This window comes from Notamacropus eugenii, chromosome 1 (assembly GCF_028372415.1).
Source record: "Notamacropus eugenii isolate mMacEug1 chromosome 1, mMacEug1.pri_v2, whole genome shotgun sequence".
NCBI lineage: Eukaryota > Metazoa > Chordata > Mammalia > Diprotodontia > Macropodidae > Notamacropus > Notamacropus eugenii.
In genome coordinates, this window is record NC_092872.1 from 12157911 (window position 1) to 12179267 (window position 21357).

At 39.7% G+C, this 21357-nt stretch overlaps 1 protein-coding gene across 5 annotated transcripts in view; it reads left to right on the top strand.

Moving 5' to 3' along the window:
• KLHL18 (kelch like family member 18) overlaps window positions 1–21015 on the top strand; it is an 89542-nt gene extending 68527 nt beyond the window's left edge. For all 5 annotated transcript variants that reach the window (XM_072653607.1, XM_072653604.1, XM_072653584.1 and 2 more), the window contains 3 exons: window positions 17042–17146; window positions 17638–17749; window positions 18726–21015. In XM_072653607.1, the coding sequence (XP_072509708.1) occupies window positions 17042–17146; window positions 17638–17749; window positions 18726–19112 (604 nt within the window). In that variant the 3' untranslated portion in view covers window positions 19113–21015. The remainder of the gene's footprint in view (window positions 1–17041; window positions 17147–17637; window positions 17750–18725) is intronic.
• Window positions 21016–21357: the final 342 nt, after the last annotated feature.

Here is a 21357-nt window from a genome sequence, read left to right on the forward strand (position 1 = left end):
TCCTGAGGCCCCGACACAGAAAGCCAGTGACCAGGCCACAAGAAGCTCAGGACAGTGTCTCCTGTGCCCCAGGAGCAGAGCTCAACTTTAAAAGTTATGAAATAGACTAAAAAATGAGCAAAAAATAGAAAAGACCTCTGACCATAAAAAGCTTCTATGGCAACAGGGAAGATCAAAACATAGACTTAGAAGAAAACAACAGTGTAAAAATGCCTACATGTGAATCCTCCAAGGGGAATATGAATTGGTCTCAAGCCCAAAAAGCTTTCTTGGAAGAGCTCAAAAAGTATTTTAAAAATCAAATAAGAGAGATAGAAGAAAAATTGGGAAAAGAAATGAGAGTTATGCAAGAAAGAGTCAACACTTTGGAAAAGGAAGGACAGAAATTGACTGAAAAAAACAATTCTTTAAAAAATACAGTTGGCCAAATGGAAAAAAAAATTTACGGAAGGAAACAACTCCTCAAAAGGTAGAATTGGCCAAATGGGAAAGGAGGTACAAAAGGTCACTGAAGAAAATAATTTCTTAAAGATTAGAATTGGATAAGTAGAAGTTAATGACTCTAAGACATCAAGAATCAGTTGAACAGGATCTAAAGAATGGGAAAATAAAAGAAAATAAAATACCTCATTGAAAAAATTACTGAGCTGGAAAAATAGATCCAGGAGAGATACTTTAAGAATTATTGGACTACCTGAAAGCATGATAAAAAGTGTACACAGCATCTTTCAAGAAATTATCAAGGAAAATTGCCCTGATATTCTAGAACCAGAGAGTAAAATAGTCAATGAAAGAATCCACAAGTTACCTCCTGAAAGAGATCCTCAAAAGAAAACTCCTAGGAATGTTTTAGCCAAATTCCAGAATTACTAGGTCAAGGAAAAAATACAAGTAGCCACAAAGAAACAATTCGAATATCAAGGAGCCACAGTCAGGATTACACAGGATTTAGTTGCTTCTACATTAAAGGATCGACGGACTTGAAATATGATATTCCAGAAGGCAAAGGATCTTTGGTTACAACTAAGAATCAACTACCCAGCAAAATTGAGGATAATCTTTCAGGGGAAAAGATGGACATTTAGTGAAATAGAGGACTTTCAAACTTTCCTGATAAAAAGACTAGAGCTGAACAGAAAATTTGATCTTCAAACACAAGGTATTTGTGTGTGGTCCAGTGGTAAACAGGGAAAAAATATGTTATTCAGTAAGATTAAACTTTTTACATCCCAACACAGTAAGATGATGCTTGTAACTCTTGGGAATTGTACCTCTATTAGGGCAGTTAGAAGGAGTACATAGACAAAGGGTGTGGGTATAAGCTGATTTTGATGTGATGATGTAAAAAAAATTAAGGAGTGAAAGAAAGTATTATATGGGGAGAAGAGGAAAGGGGGAGGCAGACTAGGATAAATTATATCACATGAAGAGTCACTGAAGACATCACATGAAAGATCTATTAGAGTAGAGGGAAAGAAGGGAGGGGGGAGAGCATTATTTGAACCTTACTCTCATGTGGTTTAAAGGGGTAACAACATATGCACTCAGCTGGGTATAGAAATTTATCTTACCATATAAGGAGGAAGTAGGAGGGTAAAGGGAAAGACAACAGGGCAGGGGGGCTGATTGAAAGGAGAGAAGGTTGAGGGAGGTGGTGGTCAGAAGCACAGCCCTGGCAAGGAGGGACAAAATGAGAGAGAAAAGTATAAACAGGAGGGAAATAGGATGGAGGGAAATAACACAGTAATCATAACTGTAAGTGTGAACAGGATGAACTTTCCCATAGAACAGAAGCAGATAGCAGAGTGGATTAAAATCCAGAATTCTATAATATGTTGTTTATAAGAAATACATTTGAAGGAGAGAGATACAGAGTAAAGGTAAAAGACTGGAGCAGAATATGTTATATTTCAGCTGTCATTAAAAAAAAAAAAAAGCCAAGGTAGCAATCCTGATCTCAGATAAAGCAAAAGTGAAAATAGATCTAATTAAAACAGATAAAGAAGGGAACTGTATCTTGCTGAAAGGTACCATAGACAATGAAATAATATCAGTGTTAGACATAGGCACCAAGTGGTATAGCATCCAAATTCTTAGAGAAGTTAAGTGAACTACAGGAAGAAATAGGCAGCTAAACTATACTTGGGAAAGAACTCAACCTCCCCTTCTCAGTACTAGATAAAATCTAACCACAAAATAAACAAGAAAGAAATTAAGGAGGTGAATAGAATTTTAGAAATGTTAGATATGATAGACCTCTGGAGAAAATTGAATGGGGATAGAAAGGAATATAATTTTTTCTTAGTGGTACATGGCACCTACACAAAAATTGACCATATATTAGGGCATAAAATCTCACAATCAGATGCTGAAAGACAGAAGTATTCAATGCATCCTTGTCAGATCATGATGCAATAAAATACATGTTATAAAGGGCCATGGAAAGGTAGATTAAAAGTTAATTGGCAATAAAATAATCTAAGGCTAAAGAATGAATGGGTTAAATAACAAATCATAGAAACAATCAGTTTCATCAAAGAGAATGACAGTTATGAGACAACATACCAACATATATGGGATGTAGCTAAAGCAGTTGCTTTGAGGAAATTTTTTATCTCTAAATACTCACATGAATAAAATAAAGAGCAGATGAATGAATTGGACATGCAGCTAAAAAAGCTATAAAGAGAATAAATTAAAAATCTCCAATTAAATATCAAATTAGAAATTCTGAAAATCAAAGGAGAACTTAATAAAGTTGAAAGAAAACTATTAAACTAATAATAAAACTAAGATACGGTTTTATAAAAAAACTCAATAAAATAGATAAACCTTTGGTTAATTTGATTTTAAAAAAAGAAGAAAACCAAATTAACAGTATCAAAAATGAAAAGGGTCAATTCATCACCAGTGAAGAGAATATTGAAGCAATAATTAGGAACTATTTTGCTCAACTATATGCCAGTGAGTCTGACAATCTTAAGTGAAATGGATGAATATTTACAAAAATATAAATTGCCCAGATTAACAGAGGAGCAAACAAAATAATCCCATTTTAGAAAAAAATTTAATAAGCCATCATTGAACTCCCTAAGAAAAAATCTCCAGAGCCAGATGGATTTGCAAGTGAATTCTACCAAACATTTAAAGAACAGTTAATTCCAATACTATATAAACTATTTGAAAAAATAGGCAAAGGAGTCCCACAAAATCCCTTTTATGGCACAGATATGGTGCTGACACCTAAGCCAGGAAGAGCCAAAACAGAAGGAAAATTAGAGACCAATTTATGTAATGAATATTGATGCAAACACTTTAAATAAAATATTAGCAAATAGATTACAGCAATTTATTATGAGGTTGCTACACTACAACCAGGTGGGATTTACACCAGGAAACATAGGGCTGGTTCAACATTAGGAGGACTATCAGCGTATTACCTATAAAACTAACAGAAATCATATGATTGTCTCAATAGATGCAGAAAAAGCTTTTGACAAAATACAATACTCATTCCTATTTTAAAAAACCCCCTAGAAAGCATAGGAATAAATGGAGTTTTCCTTAAAATGCTAAGTAGTATCTATCTAAAACCATTAGCAAGCATTATATGTGAAAGGGATAAGCTAGAAACTTTCCCAGTAAGATCAGGGATGAAATAAGGATTCCCATTATCACCACTATTATTCACTATTATACTAGAAATGTTAGCTTTAGCAATTAGAGAAGATAGGAGAAATTTCATTTAAGTTAACGATAAATAATATAAAATATTTGAGAGTCTGCCTGCGAAGACAAACATAGAAACTATATGAACATAATTACAGAACTCTTTTCACACAAATAGAGTCAGATCTAAACAACTGGAAAAAATATCAATTGCTCATTTGTAGCCTGAGCTAATATGATAAAAATGACAATTTTGCCTAAATTAATTTTCTTATTCAGTGCCAAACCAATCAAGCTAGCAAAAAAATTATTTCATAGAGCTAGACAAAATAACAAAATTCATTTGAAAGAACAAAAATCAAGGTATCAAGGGAATTAATGAGGAAAAAATTTGCAAAGGACAGTGACCTAGCAATACCAGATCACAAACTATATTATAAAGTGGCAATCATCAAAGACCTTTTGACATTGACTAAGAAACACAGGGGTGAATCAGTGAAATAGATTAGGTATACAAGATACAGTAGTAAGTGAGTAGAGTAATCTACTGTTTGACAAAGCCAAATACTCCAGTTTCTAGGATAAGAACTCAGTATTTGACAAAACCTGCTGGGGAAAATGAAAAACAGTACATTAGAAACTAGGCATAGACCAACTTTTCATACCTTTTACCAAGATAAAGTCAAAATGAGTACATGATTTAGACATAAAGGTTGATAATACAATTAGGAGAACAAAGAATACTTTACTGGTCAGATCTATGGAGAAGGGGAAAATTTATGACCAAGCAAGAGATAGAGAACATCATGAAATGCAAAGTGGATAATTTTGATTACATAATATTTAAAAGGTTTTGCACAAACAAAACCAATGCAACAAAGAAGGAAAAAAAAAGCTGGGAAGCAATTTTTATAGCTAGTATTTCTGATAAAGTCTGCATTCCTCAAATATATATAGAAATGAGTCAAATTTATAAGAATACAAGTCATTCCCCATTTGATAAATGGTCAAATGATATGGACAGGCAGTTTTCAGATGAAGAAATTAAAGCCATCTATAGTCATATGAAGAAAATACTCTAAATCACTAGAGATTAGGGAAATACAAATTAAAACTACCCTGAAGTACCACCTCACACCTATCAGATTGCCTAATAGAAAAGGAGAGTGACAGATAATTGGAGAAGATGTGGGAAAATTAGGACACTAATGCATTGTTGGTGGAGTTGTGAACTGATCCAAACATTCTGGAAAGCAATTTAGAACTCTGTGCAAAGGGTTACAAAAATGAACATACCCTTTGACACAGCTTGTAGGGTTGTATCCCAAAAAGATAATAAAAATGGGAAAAGGACCCACATGTGCAAAAATATAGTAGCTCTTTTTGTGGTGGCAAAGAATTGAAAATTGAGAGCATCAAATGAGGAATGGTTGAACCAGCTGTGGTATATGAGTGTAGCAAAATACCATTGTGCTATAAAAATAATGAGCAGGTGAGTCTCAGAAAAACCTGATGTTGAGTGAGTGAGAAGAACCAGAACCACAGTAGCAGCAACATTGTGCAATGATCAAGTATGACTGACTTAGCTCTTCTCAACAATGCAGTGATGCATTGTTCCAAAAGCCTCCTAATGGAAAGGGAAAGTCCACGCCCAGAGAAAGAACTTGGCGTCTGAATGCAAATCAAGGCATACTATTTCTCTCTCTCTTTTTTCATTTTCATGGTTTTTCCCTTTTGTTCTGATTCTTCATTCACAACATGACTAAGATGGAAATGTATTTAACATGTTTGTACATGTTTAACCTACATCAGATTACTTGCTGTCTTGGGGAGAGCAGGAAGGAGGGAGAAAAAACTGGAACTCACAGTCTTATAAAAAGGAATGTTGAATACCACCTTCACATGTAATTGGAAAAAACAAAATGTCGTTAAATGGAAAAGAGTTTGGATGCTCTTTTATTTGGTGCATATGTCTTCAGTATTGATAATATTTCATTATACATGTGTAATATACCTTTGAGCAAAATGTAGCTTCCCTTCTTACCTCTTTTCATTAGATCTATTTTTACTTTTGCTTTGTCTGAGATCATGATTGCTGTACCTTGCCTTTCTTTTTTTTTAAGCCTTAGCTGGCGTAATAGAATCTGCCCCGGTCCCTTATTTTAACTCTGTGTAAATTGTTGTGTTTCATGTGTTTTTCTTGTTACATCATGTTGGGTTCTGGTTTCTAATCCTTTCTGCTCTCCATAGGTGAGTTCATCCTGGTCCCATTCATACTTAGGATTATTAACTGTGTATTTTGCTTTATCCTATCTTCCTCTATTCTTTGCTCTCTTTTACCTTTTTTTCCTCCTTAAAAGTCTGTTTTGCTTCTGACCACTGCCTCCCTTATCCACCTTCTCTTTTATCATCATGTTCCTTTTCCCCTATCCCCTTCCCCTCCTTCCCTGTTGGGGAGTGTGTATATATATTCTTCCCTTTATGAACCAAGTCCAATGAGATTGAGGGTTTACAGTGTTGAATGTGAGGTTCAAGAGTTGTCTACAACCTCTCCTCACCTCCATTTTCCCCCAATAAGAATTCTTCCTTGCTTACCCTTTTATGTGGAATCATTTTCTTCATTCTTCCCCCATCCCTCTCCTCCAAGTACATCCCTCTTTCTCACCCCTTTTTTAAGGTCATCTGTACAAATTTGATTCACACTCGTGCCTTCTGTTTATAATGATAAAGGTTTTAGGAATTATGTATTATCTTCCCATGTAGGAATATAAGCAGTTTAACCTTACTGAGTCCCTTAGGATTTCTCTTTCATGTTTATCTTTTTATTCTTCTCTTGAGTCTTCCTTTGAATGTCAGGTTTTCTGTTTAGGTCTGGTCTTTTCATGAGAAATGCTTGAGAATCCATTAAATGTTTTTTCTCCCGAAGAACTACTCATTTTTGCTGGATAGGTTATTCTTGGTTACAATCCTAGTTCCTTTGCCTTCTGGAATATGATATGTAGGGTTTGATCCTTTAACATAGGAGCTGCTAAAAACATGTGTGATCCTGACTATGGCTTCATGAAATCTGCAAGTTTCTTTCTGACTGCTTTCAATATTTTCTCCTTGACTTGGGAGCTGTGGAATGTGGCTGTAATATTCCTGTAAATTTTCATTTTGGAATCTGTTTCAGGAGGTGGTCAGTGGATTCTTTCAATTTCTGTTTTTACCCTTTGTATCTGAACTATTGAGGCAGTTTACCTTTATAATTTCTTAAAATATAATGTATAAGCTTTTTCTTTGAAATGGCTTTCAGGTGGATAGAGCACCAATGCAGGAGTCAGGAGGACCTGAGTTCAAATCTCTGACCTCAGACACTTGACACTCACTAGATGTGTGACCTTGGACAACTCACTTAACCTCAGTTGCCTCATCCTGGGTCATCTCCAGTTATCCTGAGGAGTATCTGGTCACTGGATTCAGATGGCTCTGGAGGAGAAGTGAGGCTGGTGACCTGCACAGCCCTCCCTCACTCAAGACAAAGTCAAGTGCAAGTCATGTCATCATTTCTCTGATGGCACGGTCTTCTTTGGCAATGAAAGATGAACACACACACACACAATAATTCTTAAATTATTTTTCCTTAATTTATTTTCTCACTCATTTGTTTTTCAGATGAGATAGTTCACGTTTTCTTCTATTTTTTTTCATTATTTTGATTTTGTTTTGTTCTTTCTTGATGTCTTGTGGAGTCATTAGCTTCTAGTTTTCAGTTTCAATTTTTAAGAAATTATTTTCTTTAATGAGCTCTTGTAACTTTTTCCATTTGGCCCATTCTGCTTTTTAAGGCATTCTATTCTTCAGTGAATTTTTGTACCTCTTTTGATGATTTAGCCAAGGCTGTTTTTTTAGTAGTATTTTCTTCATTTTTTTGTGCCTCTTTGACCAAGCTGTTAATTCTCTTTTCATAATTTTCTTGCATCACTCTTATTTCTTACTCCCCACCACCCCAATTTTTCCTGTACCGTTCTTTTTCTCTTTCTTTAGCTCTTGTAGGAATTCTTGTTGTATCTGACTTTCATTTTTTTCCCTTTGAGGCTTCGCTTATAGCTGTTTTTATATTGTTATCTTCTTCTGAGTTTGTGTCTTGGTCTTCTCTGCCGTAATAGCAGCGATATGTTATGGCCAGGGTTTGTTGTTGTTGTTGTTTTAGTGGTTTCCTTATTTTTTCCAACCTGTTTCTTAACTTTGGACTTCACGTTAAAGTTGGGCTCTACTTACCCGGTGCTGGGAAGTCATTATTCCAAGCTTCAGGCTTTTCCATGCTGCTGTTTCCAGAGCTAGTTCTGGAATTCTCTAAGTTTTCAGTGCTTCCAAGGTGGTGTGATCCTGGGAGAAGTGTGGTCATGGCTCTTCTGGTTTCTGATCTTCACCCAGGAAGGGCCCCTTCTCACCTGTAGATGCAAGCACTAGTACTTCTCCCTGCTTTGGAACTGTGCCTAGGATCCCTGCTCCCTTGTGACCTACCATAAACATTCCTCTCTGTCTAGAAACTATGACTCAGAACTGCATATGGAGAATAGAGTTGCCAAGTAGTGCCAGACTCTGCACCCAGTGCTGTCGAAGGGTCCCCTGTCAGCTGGTTTTGACCACTTGTCTGACTCCCTTACTGTCTGTGGACTGAGAGCTGTTAAAGCTGCTGCTGCTACTGTTGTGGACACCTCCAAGGCCTGTAGCTGGTGTGGCTGCCATGCTTTGGGCTGGCCTCTACCCCAGTGTCACAGACCTCTCCTGTTGACCTTCTAAGTTGTTTTTGGCTGGAAAATTATCTTGTTGGCTGTGTTGCTCCAGAATTCTATTTGAAACTTTATTTTAAAGTTGTTTAGAGGGAAATGTTGGGAGAGTTTGTCTGGGTTTCTGCCACTCTTCTGCCATCTTGTTTTCCCCTCCCAAACCCGCCCCCCACACACACACTTTTCTTGAAGAAACTATTCATGATATGCAGGTGTGAGGCCTCTATATTGTCTACAGATCTTTGATATCTATCATTTCTTACTCCTGAACCGTACTTTCACAACATTTTTTCTGTCTTCCCCATACCTACCTTTCCATTAAAGTTGCTGAATATTAAAATATATGTTGATTTAATTGACCCAAAGAGATACTTAGTAATGACATCCATAAAAAACTGATCAAACAAGTCATAGAAGCAATTCATTATCACGTGAAGGGGAATCATAGTGATGAGAACACGCCAGAATTTCTGGAATGTGTCTAACCCAATCTTCAGAAGAAGACGAAAAGCCTATTTCTGATTACATACATTAAGGAAATAGAAATAAGATGATTAATGAACTGGATTCAATTTAAATTTTAGAAGATCAATGAATACATCTAAAAGAGAAAAATTTATAAAATACAGGAGAAATAACTGGGAAGCCCCCAAAACTATAGAATTGATCAAATTAAAAAGTATTTTTTTTTTGAAAAAACTAGCATCCAGTGCCTCCATAACTAGCCTGTTTAAAGGAAGTCCAGGAAAATTTAATCACCATACTAAAAAATGAATAATTAAATCAATAGGGAAGAAATAAAAAGAATTATCAGAATCTGCTATAACAACAATAATCAAATTAGCATCATTTATTATAGCACTAGACTTTGTTCTTAATTATTTGATCCTCACAACTATTACTATCTTCACTTTACAGTTAAAAAAATTAGCATACAGAGGTCAACGAACTTCTCTAGATCACACTGGAAGGAAAATGCCTTAAGGTAGGATTTGAGATCAGGTCTTCCTGACTTCTGAATGCAGCACTGTACCCATTATGCTGTATGCAATTATATACCAGAAAAATGAGAATTTAAAAGAAGTGGAAGGATATCCATAAAAATATAACATACTCAAATTAAGAGCCTCAGATGAAGCTATTAATCCAGTTTCTGAAAGAAATAAAATTAACTATAAAGGAACTATCAAAATGCATAAAAACAAAAATTTTAAATAGAAGAGTAGCAAGGTGACTTCAGCAGCATGTTGAAAGATTATTCACTATGATGAATAAATGAGAAAACAAAGCACGTGTTGAGCATTCGCTGTGTGCTGTGCACCAAGCTAACACTGCAGTGTGGAAAGATGACGCATGTCAGAGGACACAATTCCAGGGTGAGTAGGAGGGCTTGGTCCATTTTGATCTGTTTGAATTTTAGACTAGAGATTAGTGGCCAAGATGGCGGAGTAGAAAGACGCACATACACATAGCTCCGAACCCACAACCCATAGAACGGCTACAGGGGAGTAACTCACGGCAAATTCTGCACCCAGAGGCCACGGAATATTGGAGCGAGGGAGATTTCTGTTCCGGAGAGACCTGCAAACCTCTCGCGGGGGGTCCTTCGCGCTGCGGACTGGGCGCCGGGACTGGGAGCTGAGTGCAGCCCTGGCACTAAGAGGAAAAGATCCGAGCGGGCTTCAGGGACGGGATCTCCAGCGGCCACGCGGGTCCCTCCACCCACAGAGGGACCTGCAAACCTCTCACAAAAGGTCCGTCGCGCTGCAGACGCAGAGCCCAGCCCAGACCTGCCGTGGCCGCCGAGAGAAACAGATCTGAGCAGGCTTCAGGGACAGGATCTCCAGCGGCCGCACAAGTCCCTCCACCTGCAGGTGACAGGGGTCGGTGAGAGAGTCTCTTTGGCGGGTCGAGAGGGGAGTGGGGTGCCCCCATAATTCAGGCCCCCCCCCACCCCCCCCGAGGTAGAAGCTGAGAGGCGGCAGCATACAAGGGTTCCCCAAGCGGGTGGGAGCCTGGATCCATTGTGGAAGGTCTGTGCATAAACCCCCTGAGGGAACTGAGCCTGAGAGGCGGCCCTGCCCTGACCTGACCACCTGAACATAATCTCATACTGAATAGCAGCCCTGCCCCCGCCAAAAGCCCTAAGGCTGGAAGCAGTATTTGAATTTCAGACCCCAAACTTTGGCTGGGAGGATCAGGAGGCGAGGTGGGTGTGAGGAGAATATTCAGAGGTCAAGTCACTGGCTGGGAAAATGCCCAGAAAAGGGAAAAGAAATAAGACTATAGAAGGCTACTTTCTTGGAGAACAGGCATTTCCTCCCTTCCTTTCTGATGAGGAAGAACAATGCTTACCATCAGGCAAAGACACAGAAATCAAGGCTTCTGTGTCCCAGCCCACCCAATGGGCTCAGGCCATGGAAGAGCTCAAAAAGAATTTTGAAAATCAAGTTAGAGAGGTGGAGGAAAAACTGGGAAGAGAAATGAGAGAGATGAAAGAAAAGCATGAACAGCAGATCAGCTCCCTGCTAAAGGAGAACCAAAAAAATGTTGAAGAAATTAACACCTTGAAAACTAGCCTAACTCAATTGGCAAAAGAGGTTCAAAAAGCCAATGAGGAGAAGAATGCTTTCAAAAGCAGAATTAGCCAAATGGAAAAGGAGATCCAAAAGCTCATTGAAGAAAATAGTTCTTTCAAAATTAAAATGGCACAGATGGAGGCTAATGACTTTTTTCAAAACCAAGAAATCACAGAACAAAGACAGAAGAATGGAAAAATGGAAGATAATGTGAAATAATCTCATTGGAAAAACAACAGACCTGGAAAATAGATCCAGGAGAGACAATTTAAAAATTATGGGACTACCTAAAAGCCATGATCAAAAGAAGAGCCTAGACATCATCTTTCATGAAATTATCAAGGAAAACTGCCCTAATATTCTAGAACCAGAGGGCAAAATAAATATTCAAGGAATCCACAGAACACCGCCTGAAAGAGATCCAAAAAGAGAAACTCCTAGGAACATTGTGGCCAAATTCCAGAGTTCCCAGGTCAAGGAGAAAATATTGCAAGCAGCTAGAAAGAAATAATTCAAGTATTGTGGAAATACAATCAGGATAACACAAGATCTAGCAGCTTCTACATTAAGGGATCGAAGGGCATGGAATAGGATATTCCAGAAGTCAAAGGAACTAGGACTAAAACCAAGAATCACCTACCCAGCAAAACTGAGTATAATACTTCAGGGGAAAAATTGGTCTTTCAATGAAATAGAGGACTTTCAAGCATTCTTGATGAAAAGACCAGAGCTGAAAAGAAAATTTGACTTTCAAACACAAGAATGAAGAGAAGCATGAAAAAGTAAATAGCAAAGAGAAGTCATAAGGGACTTACTAAAGCTGAACTGTTTGCTTTCCTACATGGAAAGACAATATTTATAACTCTTGAAACATTTCAGTATCTGGGTACTGGGTGGGAGTACACACACACACACATGCACACACGCACACATACATAGAGACAGAGTGCACAGAGTGAATTGAAGAGGATGGGATCATATCTTAAAAAAAAAAATGAAATCAAGCAGTGAGAGAGAAATATATTGGGAGGAGAAAGGGAGAAATTGAATGGAGCAAATTATCTCTCATAAAAGAGGCTAGCAAAAGACTCATTAGTGGAGGGATAATGAGGGGAGGTGAGAGAAAAACATGAAGTCTACTCATCACATTCCACTAAAGGAAAGAATAAAATGCACACTCATTTTGGTAGGAAAACCTATCTCACAATACAGGAAAGTGGGGGATAAGGGGACAAGCAGGGTGGGGGGGATGATAGAAGGGAGGGCATGGGGAGGAGAGGCAATTCGAGGTCGACACTCATGGGGAGGGATAGGATCAAAAGAGAATAGAAGTAATGGGGGACAGGATAGGATGGAGGGAAATATAGTTAGTCCTATACAACACAACTATTATGGAAGTCATTTGCAAAACTACACAGATTTGGCCTATATTGAATTGCTTGCCTTCCAAAGGGAAGGGGTGGAGAGGGAGGGAGCTAAAGAAGTTGGAACTCAAAGTGTTAGGATCAACTGTCGAGTAATGTTCTTGCCACTAGGAAATAAGAAATACAGGTAAAGGGGTATAGAAAGCTATCTGGCCCTACAGGACAAAAGAGAAGACGGAGACAAGGGCAGAGAGGGATGATAGAAGAGAGAGCAGATTGGTTATAGGGGCAATTAGAATGCTTGGTGTTTGGGGGGGGAGGGGAAAAAAGGGGAGAAAATTTGTAACCCAAAATTTTGTGAAAATGAATGTTAAAAGTTAAATGAATAAATTTAATAAAAATAAAAAAAAAATTAAAAAAAAGAATTTTAGACTAGAGATGGCAGAATTCATTAGAAATGACATTAGAAATATAACATTAGGGAAACAACATAATTATATTAAAAGCAAAAACATCCAAGACCATTATGTGATTGTATGAATAGAGGCTGAAAAAGCCTTTGACAAAGGTTTAATTTGGTATTTCATAATGAATTCTTCCTAAAATTTCTTTACCTTTTAACAAAAGGCATGTAAACTGGAATTATTTTCATGGTGATCTTACAAATTCATCTCATGAATACTGCAGTATAAATCTTTGAAGTGATACTTCTTATTATCCTTGAATACTTTGATAAAACCAACTCTGAAACCTTTTTTCTTTTGCCTTTTCGAGGAGAACCTGGGAATCAATCTCTTGTTTAGCTACAACATCCTTTTGTCTTTTTATTTGTGGTGAAGATGTCAAGATTAATATAGGACAAAAAAAATACCAAAATCTAGGTTATGTCAGAAGACTTAGCACATTATCTAAAATAACTGTGTTATCCTTAGAGGCCTCTGTCCACTTTCCACCAATCTGCCATTGTCGTTGTAGGCTCACAAAGGGACTGGATAAGACTGAAGGTCATTTTGTATTTCATATGAGTAAGTCAAGTCATCCAGAATTCATTAAATGCTTGTTATGTGCCAGATACTATGCTAAACACTGGGGATGCAAAGAAAGGCAGAAAGCAGTCTGAGACCTCAGGGAGCCCAAAATCTAGCTGTAAATCAGTTAACAAACAAGATATGTACAGGATAAACGGGAGATCACCTCAGGGGGAGGCATTGGCATGGAGGATGGGAAAGGCTTCTTGTAGAAGGTAGGATCTTAGGTCCCACCTGAAGGAAGTGTGGAAGCCAGGAGGTAGAAGATGAGGGAGAAAATTCCAGGCGTGGGGGAGAGCAAGGAAAAATACATGGAGGTGGGAGAGTGAATATTTTGTGTGAATAAGGATGCAGATCTTTGACACTGGATTGTAAGGAATGTGGAGGGGAGTAAGGTATAAGAAGCTTGAAAAGGTAGGAAGGGACCAGGTTAGAAAAGCCATTAGAAGTCAAACAGAGAAGTTTTTATTTGGTCCTGGGAGCCCCAGAAGTGTATTGAATAGGAGGGATGGCATGCTCAGTGCCTTAGGAAGAGCACTTTGGTGGCAAAATGAAATTGGATTGTAGTGGGAAGAGACGTGAGACCAGGAAAATCACCTGCAGCATTCCAGGTTTAAGGTGGTAACAGCCTGTAAAGCAGGGAGAGGGAGCGTCAGAGTCAGAGTTGAGAAGGCAGTTTGTACAAGAAATGTCGTGAAGGTAGAATTTGCTGTACATGGCAACAGATTGAGTATAGGGAGTGTGAGGAGTTTTGTGGAATGACGGGGTTGCAGGTCAGACTGCTGAGAGTTAGGAAGAGAGTCCCAGGACAGGAAGGGTGGCAACTGTGTTTTCTTCCTGCTTGAGTAAACTCTGAAGGTCCGATGAGGGCGAGCTGTACTTGAATCTGAAATGATCTCAGGGATTATCTTGTCAAGCCCCTCAAACCCATGCTGGAATGTCTGTCTTCTGCAACTATGACAGCTGTACGTCCACTCTCAGTGATAGTGAACTTATACCTGAAAAAAATAGCCTATTACAGAGCTCTGATTGTTAGAAAATTCTTTCAGTTGTGCCAGATCTGCTTTTCTCTTGCTTCCACCTACCTGCCCTACCTCTAATCTCTGAAGTTACATAGGGTAAGTTCAGTTTGCTTACCACCTGATAGTTCTTCAAGAATTTGAAGATAGATATCCTGTCCCACTTTTTTCTTCTTCTCACCCAGGTTTAGTTTCCTGTGATTCCCCATATGACCTTCTTTCTGTACCTCTTACAACTCTGGTGGCCCTTCTTTTTTTCTTGTATTTGATCATGTCCCTCTTAAGATGCGGCACCTAGGACTGGATCAGGACATTATTCTGTTAAAGGCTCATCATCATCACTGTCTCAGCTTCATGTGGTGTTTTAAAGTTTTCAGAGTGCTTTACAAATATGATCTCATTTTATCCTTGTAGTGACCTTGGGAAATAGGTACTCTTCCCCCCATTTTATAGATAATGAAACTGAAGCAGAGAGAGATTAAGCACCTTTAATGGCAACTTGAAGCTAGTCGGTGTCTGAGCCTGGATTTGAACTCAGGGCTTCCTGACCTGAGGCCCAATACTTTATCCACTATGCAGCCTTTTAATAATAACTAGCATTTATATAGCGCTTCAAAGTTTGCCAAGTGCTTTACAAGTGTTATCTCCTCTGATCCTGTCGTCAGCCCAGTGAGGTAAGTGCTGTTATTACCCCCATTTTACAGTTGGGGAAATGGCGGCTAGGAGAGATTAAGTGACTTGTCCAGAGTCACACAGCTAGTAAGTATCAGAGGCAGGATTTGAGCTCACGTCTTCCTGACTACAGGCCTAGCGCGCAACGCCCAGCTGCCCATATCTGTCCCTTTCTCAGTCAAATTCCTTGAAAGAGCTGTCTACACTTGCTGCCTCTACTTCTCTCTTCTCACTTCTCAGTCCTTTGCATTTTCGCTTTTGATCTCATCCCTCACTGAAACCACTCTCTCTGAAGTTGCCAGTGATCTCTTACTTTGCCCCTTTCCCCTGTATTTGCAGCCTGGATTTTCTTTCCTTGCTGAGATTTCACGATGCTCTGCTCTCCTGGTTTACTTCTTAGCTATCTTCCCATTCCTCAGTCTCCTGCCCTGGCTCATCCTCCATCTCAGCCCCTAACCATTTCTGGCTTAGGTTTTCTTCCCTCCCCCCTTTTTTTCCTTGGAAACCACATCATTTCCCATGGATTTAACTATCATTTCTATGCAAATGACTCAAATTGGGTATCCAGTCTCAGTGTCTCCTAAGTCCTGGATCACCTGCTGCCTATTTAGACATTTGTTCAAACTTGATATCCCAGAGGCAATTTCTGTTCAGTGGGTCTAAAACTGAACTCATTGTCTTTCTGCCTTGAATTCCTCTTCTAGACTTCCTCTTTTTGTCAAAGGCACACCCATCCTTTGGAGAGCTTCAGTTTCTAATCTTAGCTGTGTCCTTAACTATTCATGTTCCCTTGCCCCAAAGAGCTACTCAGTTGCCAAATCTTGCCATTTCTACTTTCACAGCTTCCCTTGTACCTGCCCCTTTCTCTTCACTGGCATGGCTACCAGCTTCCGTCAAGTCCTCCTCTCCCCTCACCGAGATTATCTCAGTAGTCTTATATAATTGGTTTCTTGCCTCAGGTCTTTCAGCATTCCAGTTCATCTTGCTACCACAATACTGCTTAATCTGCTTAAGAACAGATAAAACCATGTAACCCCCCTATTCAGCCAACTCTGGTGGTTTCCTTTTGCCTCTTGGATAAAAATGCAACATCCTCTATTTGACTTTTGAAGCCCTACACAACCTGGTTCCAGTTTCATTGGATAATATTCCCCCTTCCTGTACACCTCAGTGCAGCCATACTGGCTTCCTTTTGTCCTTCACACATCTCTGTGTCTTTGCATTGGCCTATCCCCATATCAGGAGTGCACTCCCTGCCTCTCTACAACTCAGTCACTTTATATTTTAAGGCACAGCTTAAGCACCCTCTTTTGTGAAGACTTTCTTGACCCCTACTCACTATTAATGGGCCCTTCTTCTCACACTTGTATTTAATTGCTTTGTATCAATTTGTATTTATTAACTTTACATTATAATGTGCACACACACACAGATATGGATATATATTTAAGTATGAATTTGTCTCACATATTAGAGTGTAAGTTCATTTCTGGTAGGGAATTTTTTTTTCCCTTTGTTCTTATAGTTCCAGTGCCTGGCACATAGTAGGTACTTAATCAGTACTTGTTGATTGATTGATTGGTTGAATATCTCCTGCTTACTCCTCCTGAAATGCTGTATCAGATTTATAAATAGGATCAGAGAGAGAGAACTTAAAGAGAAGAAGAGAAGAAAGCAGTATCTCTAAGAAGAGAATTGACTTCACCCAATTAGTGTGTGAACTGTGACCAGGGCTGTGATCTGATAATTATGGCTTGCAGTCTATAGATTGAGGGTATTGATTGATGGGGAGGAGTGTGTGTGTGTATGTGTGTGTGTGTGTGTGTGTGTGTGTGTGTGTGTGTGTGTGTGAGAGAGAGAGAGAGAGAGAGAGAGAGAGAGAGAGCGAGAGAGAGAGAGAGAATTACTAATGCCTGTTCTACTGTGCTTTTGTTTCAGTGCTATGGGAACAGTTGTGTTGGATGGACAAATCTATGTCTGTGGTGGATATGATGGTAATTCCTCCCTCAACTCTGTGGAGACGTACTCCCCTGAAACAGACAAGTAAGAGCTCCCATCTCAGCCTGGTGCTTTCTCGTACCTTTCCTGCATGAACATTTTGAGGATCTAGCTAACATCCACTTAAATGCCAATGATGAAAAAGGCTTCAAGGAATATGCTGCCTTGGTCCCCAAAGGCTTCATTTGCTCATTTAACCTTATGTACTTATCAAAATTCAGGACCATTGCTTTGAGAGAGAAAAAGATTTAATAAAAGTTCCCAGAGGAGAGGAAGAATTGAATAGATCACTTAAGTGAGGGACAGTATTAACTCATATTCTTTGATTTATTGGAATGTTTTGGTTATACTGCTGATGTGTGGCAACAAATATGAGATACCTAGTCGAGTTAACTTTGTGATGGAGATCTCTACAAAGCTTATGTTGTAGACACAGTAAGTCCTGTTAGCTCTAACAACCTGTCTTTGAAGGGCAAGGAGGCCTAACAGGTAACTGAATCTCATGTACGCTTTTCTTGCTTGACTGTCTCTTAAAGGTGGACGATAGTGACCCCAATGAGCTCAAACCGAAGCGCAGCAGGCGTCACTGTATTTGAAGGTCGAATATATGTGTCTGGAGGACATGATGGTTTACAGATATTCAATAGTGTGAGTGTCTGTTTCTTTTGGGTTCAGGGCACTTTATCCCCTCCCCCCCCCCCCCCCCAAGTATGTCTTCCTTACTTCATTAGCTATTAGGCTGTCACCTGAGAAAATGTGGCCAAGGGATTGCTTAAGGATAACAAGGTTTGGAGGGAATACAGGTCACCTTACTTACTATATAGTTAGCTCCTAGCTTCCAGTAGAAAAGAAAAACAAAGCCAGATTCCTCGTTAGCATTTCCCCCATTCTAGCTCAGAGCACGTTTTCTGGTCCTCTTTTCACGTACCCCTCCTAAAGGCATCTGATATTTTTTAGGTCACCATTATGTAAAAGACAGGCTGTTAGCCAAGTTTCTGAGCAGTTTTTTGTATCATTTGATTTTTTTTCTATTTTATTTTTTAAAACTGCATAACAAACCAAGTGTAAAACCTCACTGAAAGCAGTCTTCAGTTTTAATGCTTACAGTGTTTCCCTTCTTATTTCCCCTTCTATGATAAGTCCTTCTTTATAGTGGTCAGGGGGCATATTGTTCTCCTGATTCTGCTTTCTTTACTGTGCATTATTTCATCCCTTTGCATAATTTCTTTATATTCTTCAAATGGGTCATTTACAGTGATCCTAAAATTCCCTTACATTAAAGGACCACAGTTTGTTCAAGATTTTATTCTGTTTAAACATGTAAAATTAGTATTTGTGCTAGAAAAGATCAACCTGCCCTTGAAAAGCATACTCCACCATTCCCTTGAGGAACAGGGGAGCAGTGTCAGCCCCACAGTATGCTGGGAAGCCATGGACCAGATGAGCAATGACCTACCTAAGGTCAAATCACATATGGATTACAAAGCTTAGCCTAGAATCCTCCAGTCACCAATGGGATGGCAGTTATATTACAGGGCCACAGGAGATCATAGATTTGACTCAGTATGGGGACCGAGGTACAGCTTCCCTTTGACTCATGCATGCCTGTCTTTCCGAACTACAGGTGGAATATTACAACCATCACACAGCCACCTGGCACCCAGTAGCAAGCATGCTCAACAAACGTTGCCGTCATGGAGCTGCTTCCTTGGGCAGCAAGATGTTTGTCTGCGGGGGCTACGATGGTTCTGGCTTCCTCAGCATGGCTGAAGTCTACAGTTCTGTGGCAGACCAGTGGTACCTGATTGTCCCCATGAACACACGCCGGAGCCGGGTCTCCCTGGTAGCAAACTGTGGGCGTTTGTATGCTGTGGGAGGCTATGATGGACAGTCCAACCTGAGCTCAGTAGAGATGTATGACCCAGAAACAAACCGCTGGACGTTCATGGCCCCCATGGTGTGTCATGAAGGAGGGGTTGGTGTAGGCTGCATTCCTCTCCTCACCATTTAAAGCAGAAGTGGAACATGTGGGGTGGGGTTTATACCATGGGTTTATCCTTCAAGTGACAATCCTGGGAAGAAGCAGCGTAGCACCGAGGGGTGTAATATGAAATCACAGGAGGTACAGTTTTCCAGGTGCTTAAGTCATCACCACATGACCCTCCGGCCAGACAGGCCACAGTCACTGAAACGCACAACATGAAGCTGTCATCACTGAGCCCTCCATGGCTTGCCATCTCATGGTGCAGCACCCTCTTCAGTAGCTGATGCCTATGAAGTGCTCCATTCAAACCCAGCCCCCACACTCCAACATGCCCAAGTGGGCCCCTTGTCCTTCCTAGTTTGGCTTCATGTCCAGAGCATTTATATATGTCTGGCCATTTCCCAGCTATAGTGTGGGGGATTTTCCATGGAGCAGCTGCAGTGGCCCATCCCTGTGTAATGTGTATGGGTGTGTGGTTGAGAGAAGGTGTACACTCTGTGTGTTCAAGGCAAATGACCCTAGTCTCAGTGCAGTATATTTAATGGCGGCAATTTGTCTGTTGCAAAAAATCATGTTCCTTCTATGATAGAGTAGAACATAGGATAATATCCTTGCATAGATGCATGAGGGGAAAACTGATGGGTTTTTCTCATGTTTTAGTTTGGGGTTTGAATGTGGTTTTTCATCTTGATCTGGACCAAACAAAAAGAACACTTGGAAATGAGACTGAAGAACATGAACTTTTTTTTCTCTCCTCAATTTGGAAAGGAAATTGAATTTTGAAAAGTGAACCACTTGTTTGGGTTTGCAGAAAGACAAAAAATGGATAAAAGACACAAATAGCAAACCTTTGTATAAAATGAAGAACTGCCAAACATTCAGAGAGATGCACGTACAAAGATGTGAAAAATGATAAATTTTCTTAGACTTGGTATGTACATGGAATCCAAGCCGGATTTTGGCCTGTACTGTACCAAGCATTGGTCTGTGATCTAACCCAGTATCAAAGGCTAACGTTTGAAACTGAGAGATTGAAGTTTGTCCTTGGGTTGGGTGTGTAGCCCATGGAGAGCGATGTGCTACAAGTGCACAGAAGTTTTTAATCACAGGTGCAGCAGGTCTGGAACCTTCTGCTGCCTGCTCAGCCATCGATCACTTTTCTTGGTGCTCCCAAGAAGTCAACCAGGGCTCCTGGTCCTTTCATTGCTCCATATTCTTTAAGGATAGACTCACAGTTCTTGTTTTTATCCAGCTGCTTCAGTTTTTCTTTTATTCCCACTTTTACCTTCTGGTTGTTAGGAAAACAGCGGGGCTGTATCCAACCTTCATTTTTCAGGTCTTAGTTCCTGCATTTGTCCTTTCCATGATGTGTACATCAATGACTCTGGTGTCTCTAATGCTCCAAAACTTGGATACTTCCTACTAACTACTGGCCCACTGAATTCAGTGCCCTCACCTTGCCAGTGGGTCTGCTGTGCTTCCAACTGGTCTATTATTCCAAGGCTTGTCCTTTTTTTTTTTTTTTTAACGTCCTTGGCAGACCAGTAATGCGGACCATTTGGATTTATGCAAGGCAGGTATGTGTCATGCAGAACAGAAATGTTAAAAAAACAAACACCCTTCTTTTACCCCTAAGTTCCATATTTCTGTGTGTTTCCATAGTTCTACCAATGGCCTCACAATGACAGTCTAGCCTCTCATCCCCTCCTTGTTGGGACCTTTGACATAATAAAGTGAGTTTATGAACAGGAGAGCAGCCTTCAGACTGCTGACACTGTTTCTTAAAGGATTTTTACTATGGCAGGGAAGTAGAACCCCCAGATTATTTCTGGGGCTTGCTGGGAAGTCAAAGGCTTTCTCTGCCCCACTGTCTTTTGTAACAGAGCCAGAACAAGTTGGGAAAATAAAATGAAACTTATAAGTTTGTGCATGATGGACTTTTCCTTCAGCTTCTGATGTCAAAATTAATTTTATTAAAAAAAAAAAATAACTCTGCTAGAAGGCAATGGAGATGAAAATGGTGCCTTATCCTTAGAGACTCAGTGGTAAGGTGGTCATTTTCTGGGCCTGATAGAGTTAGAGAACCGGACTGGAGGAGTCACAGGGGAAAGGACATCACAGAGGACATAGTATTCAAACCCAGAGCCTTTGGTTTCAAGGCAGCATTCTCTCCCATGCACCATTATGCCTAGCTCTTCCATGGAGAGGCTTTCATTGGACTCTCCTCCTTTCCCAATTGATGATCCCCACCAGACCTGTGTCCACATTAGGT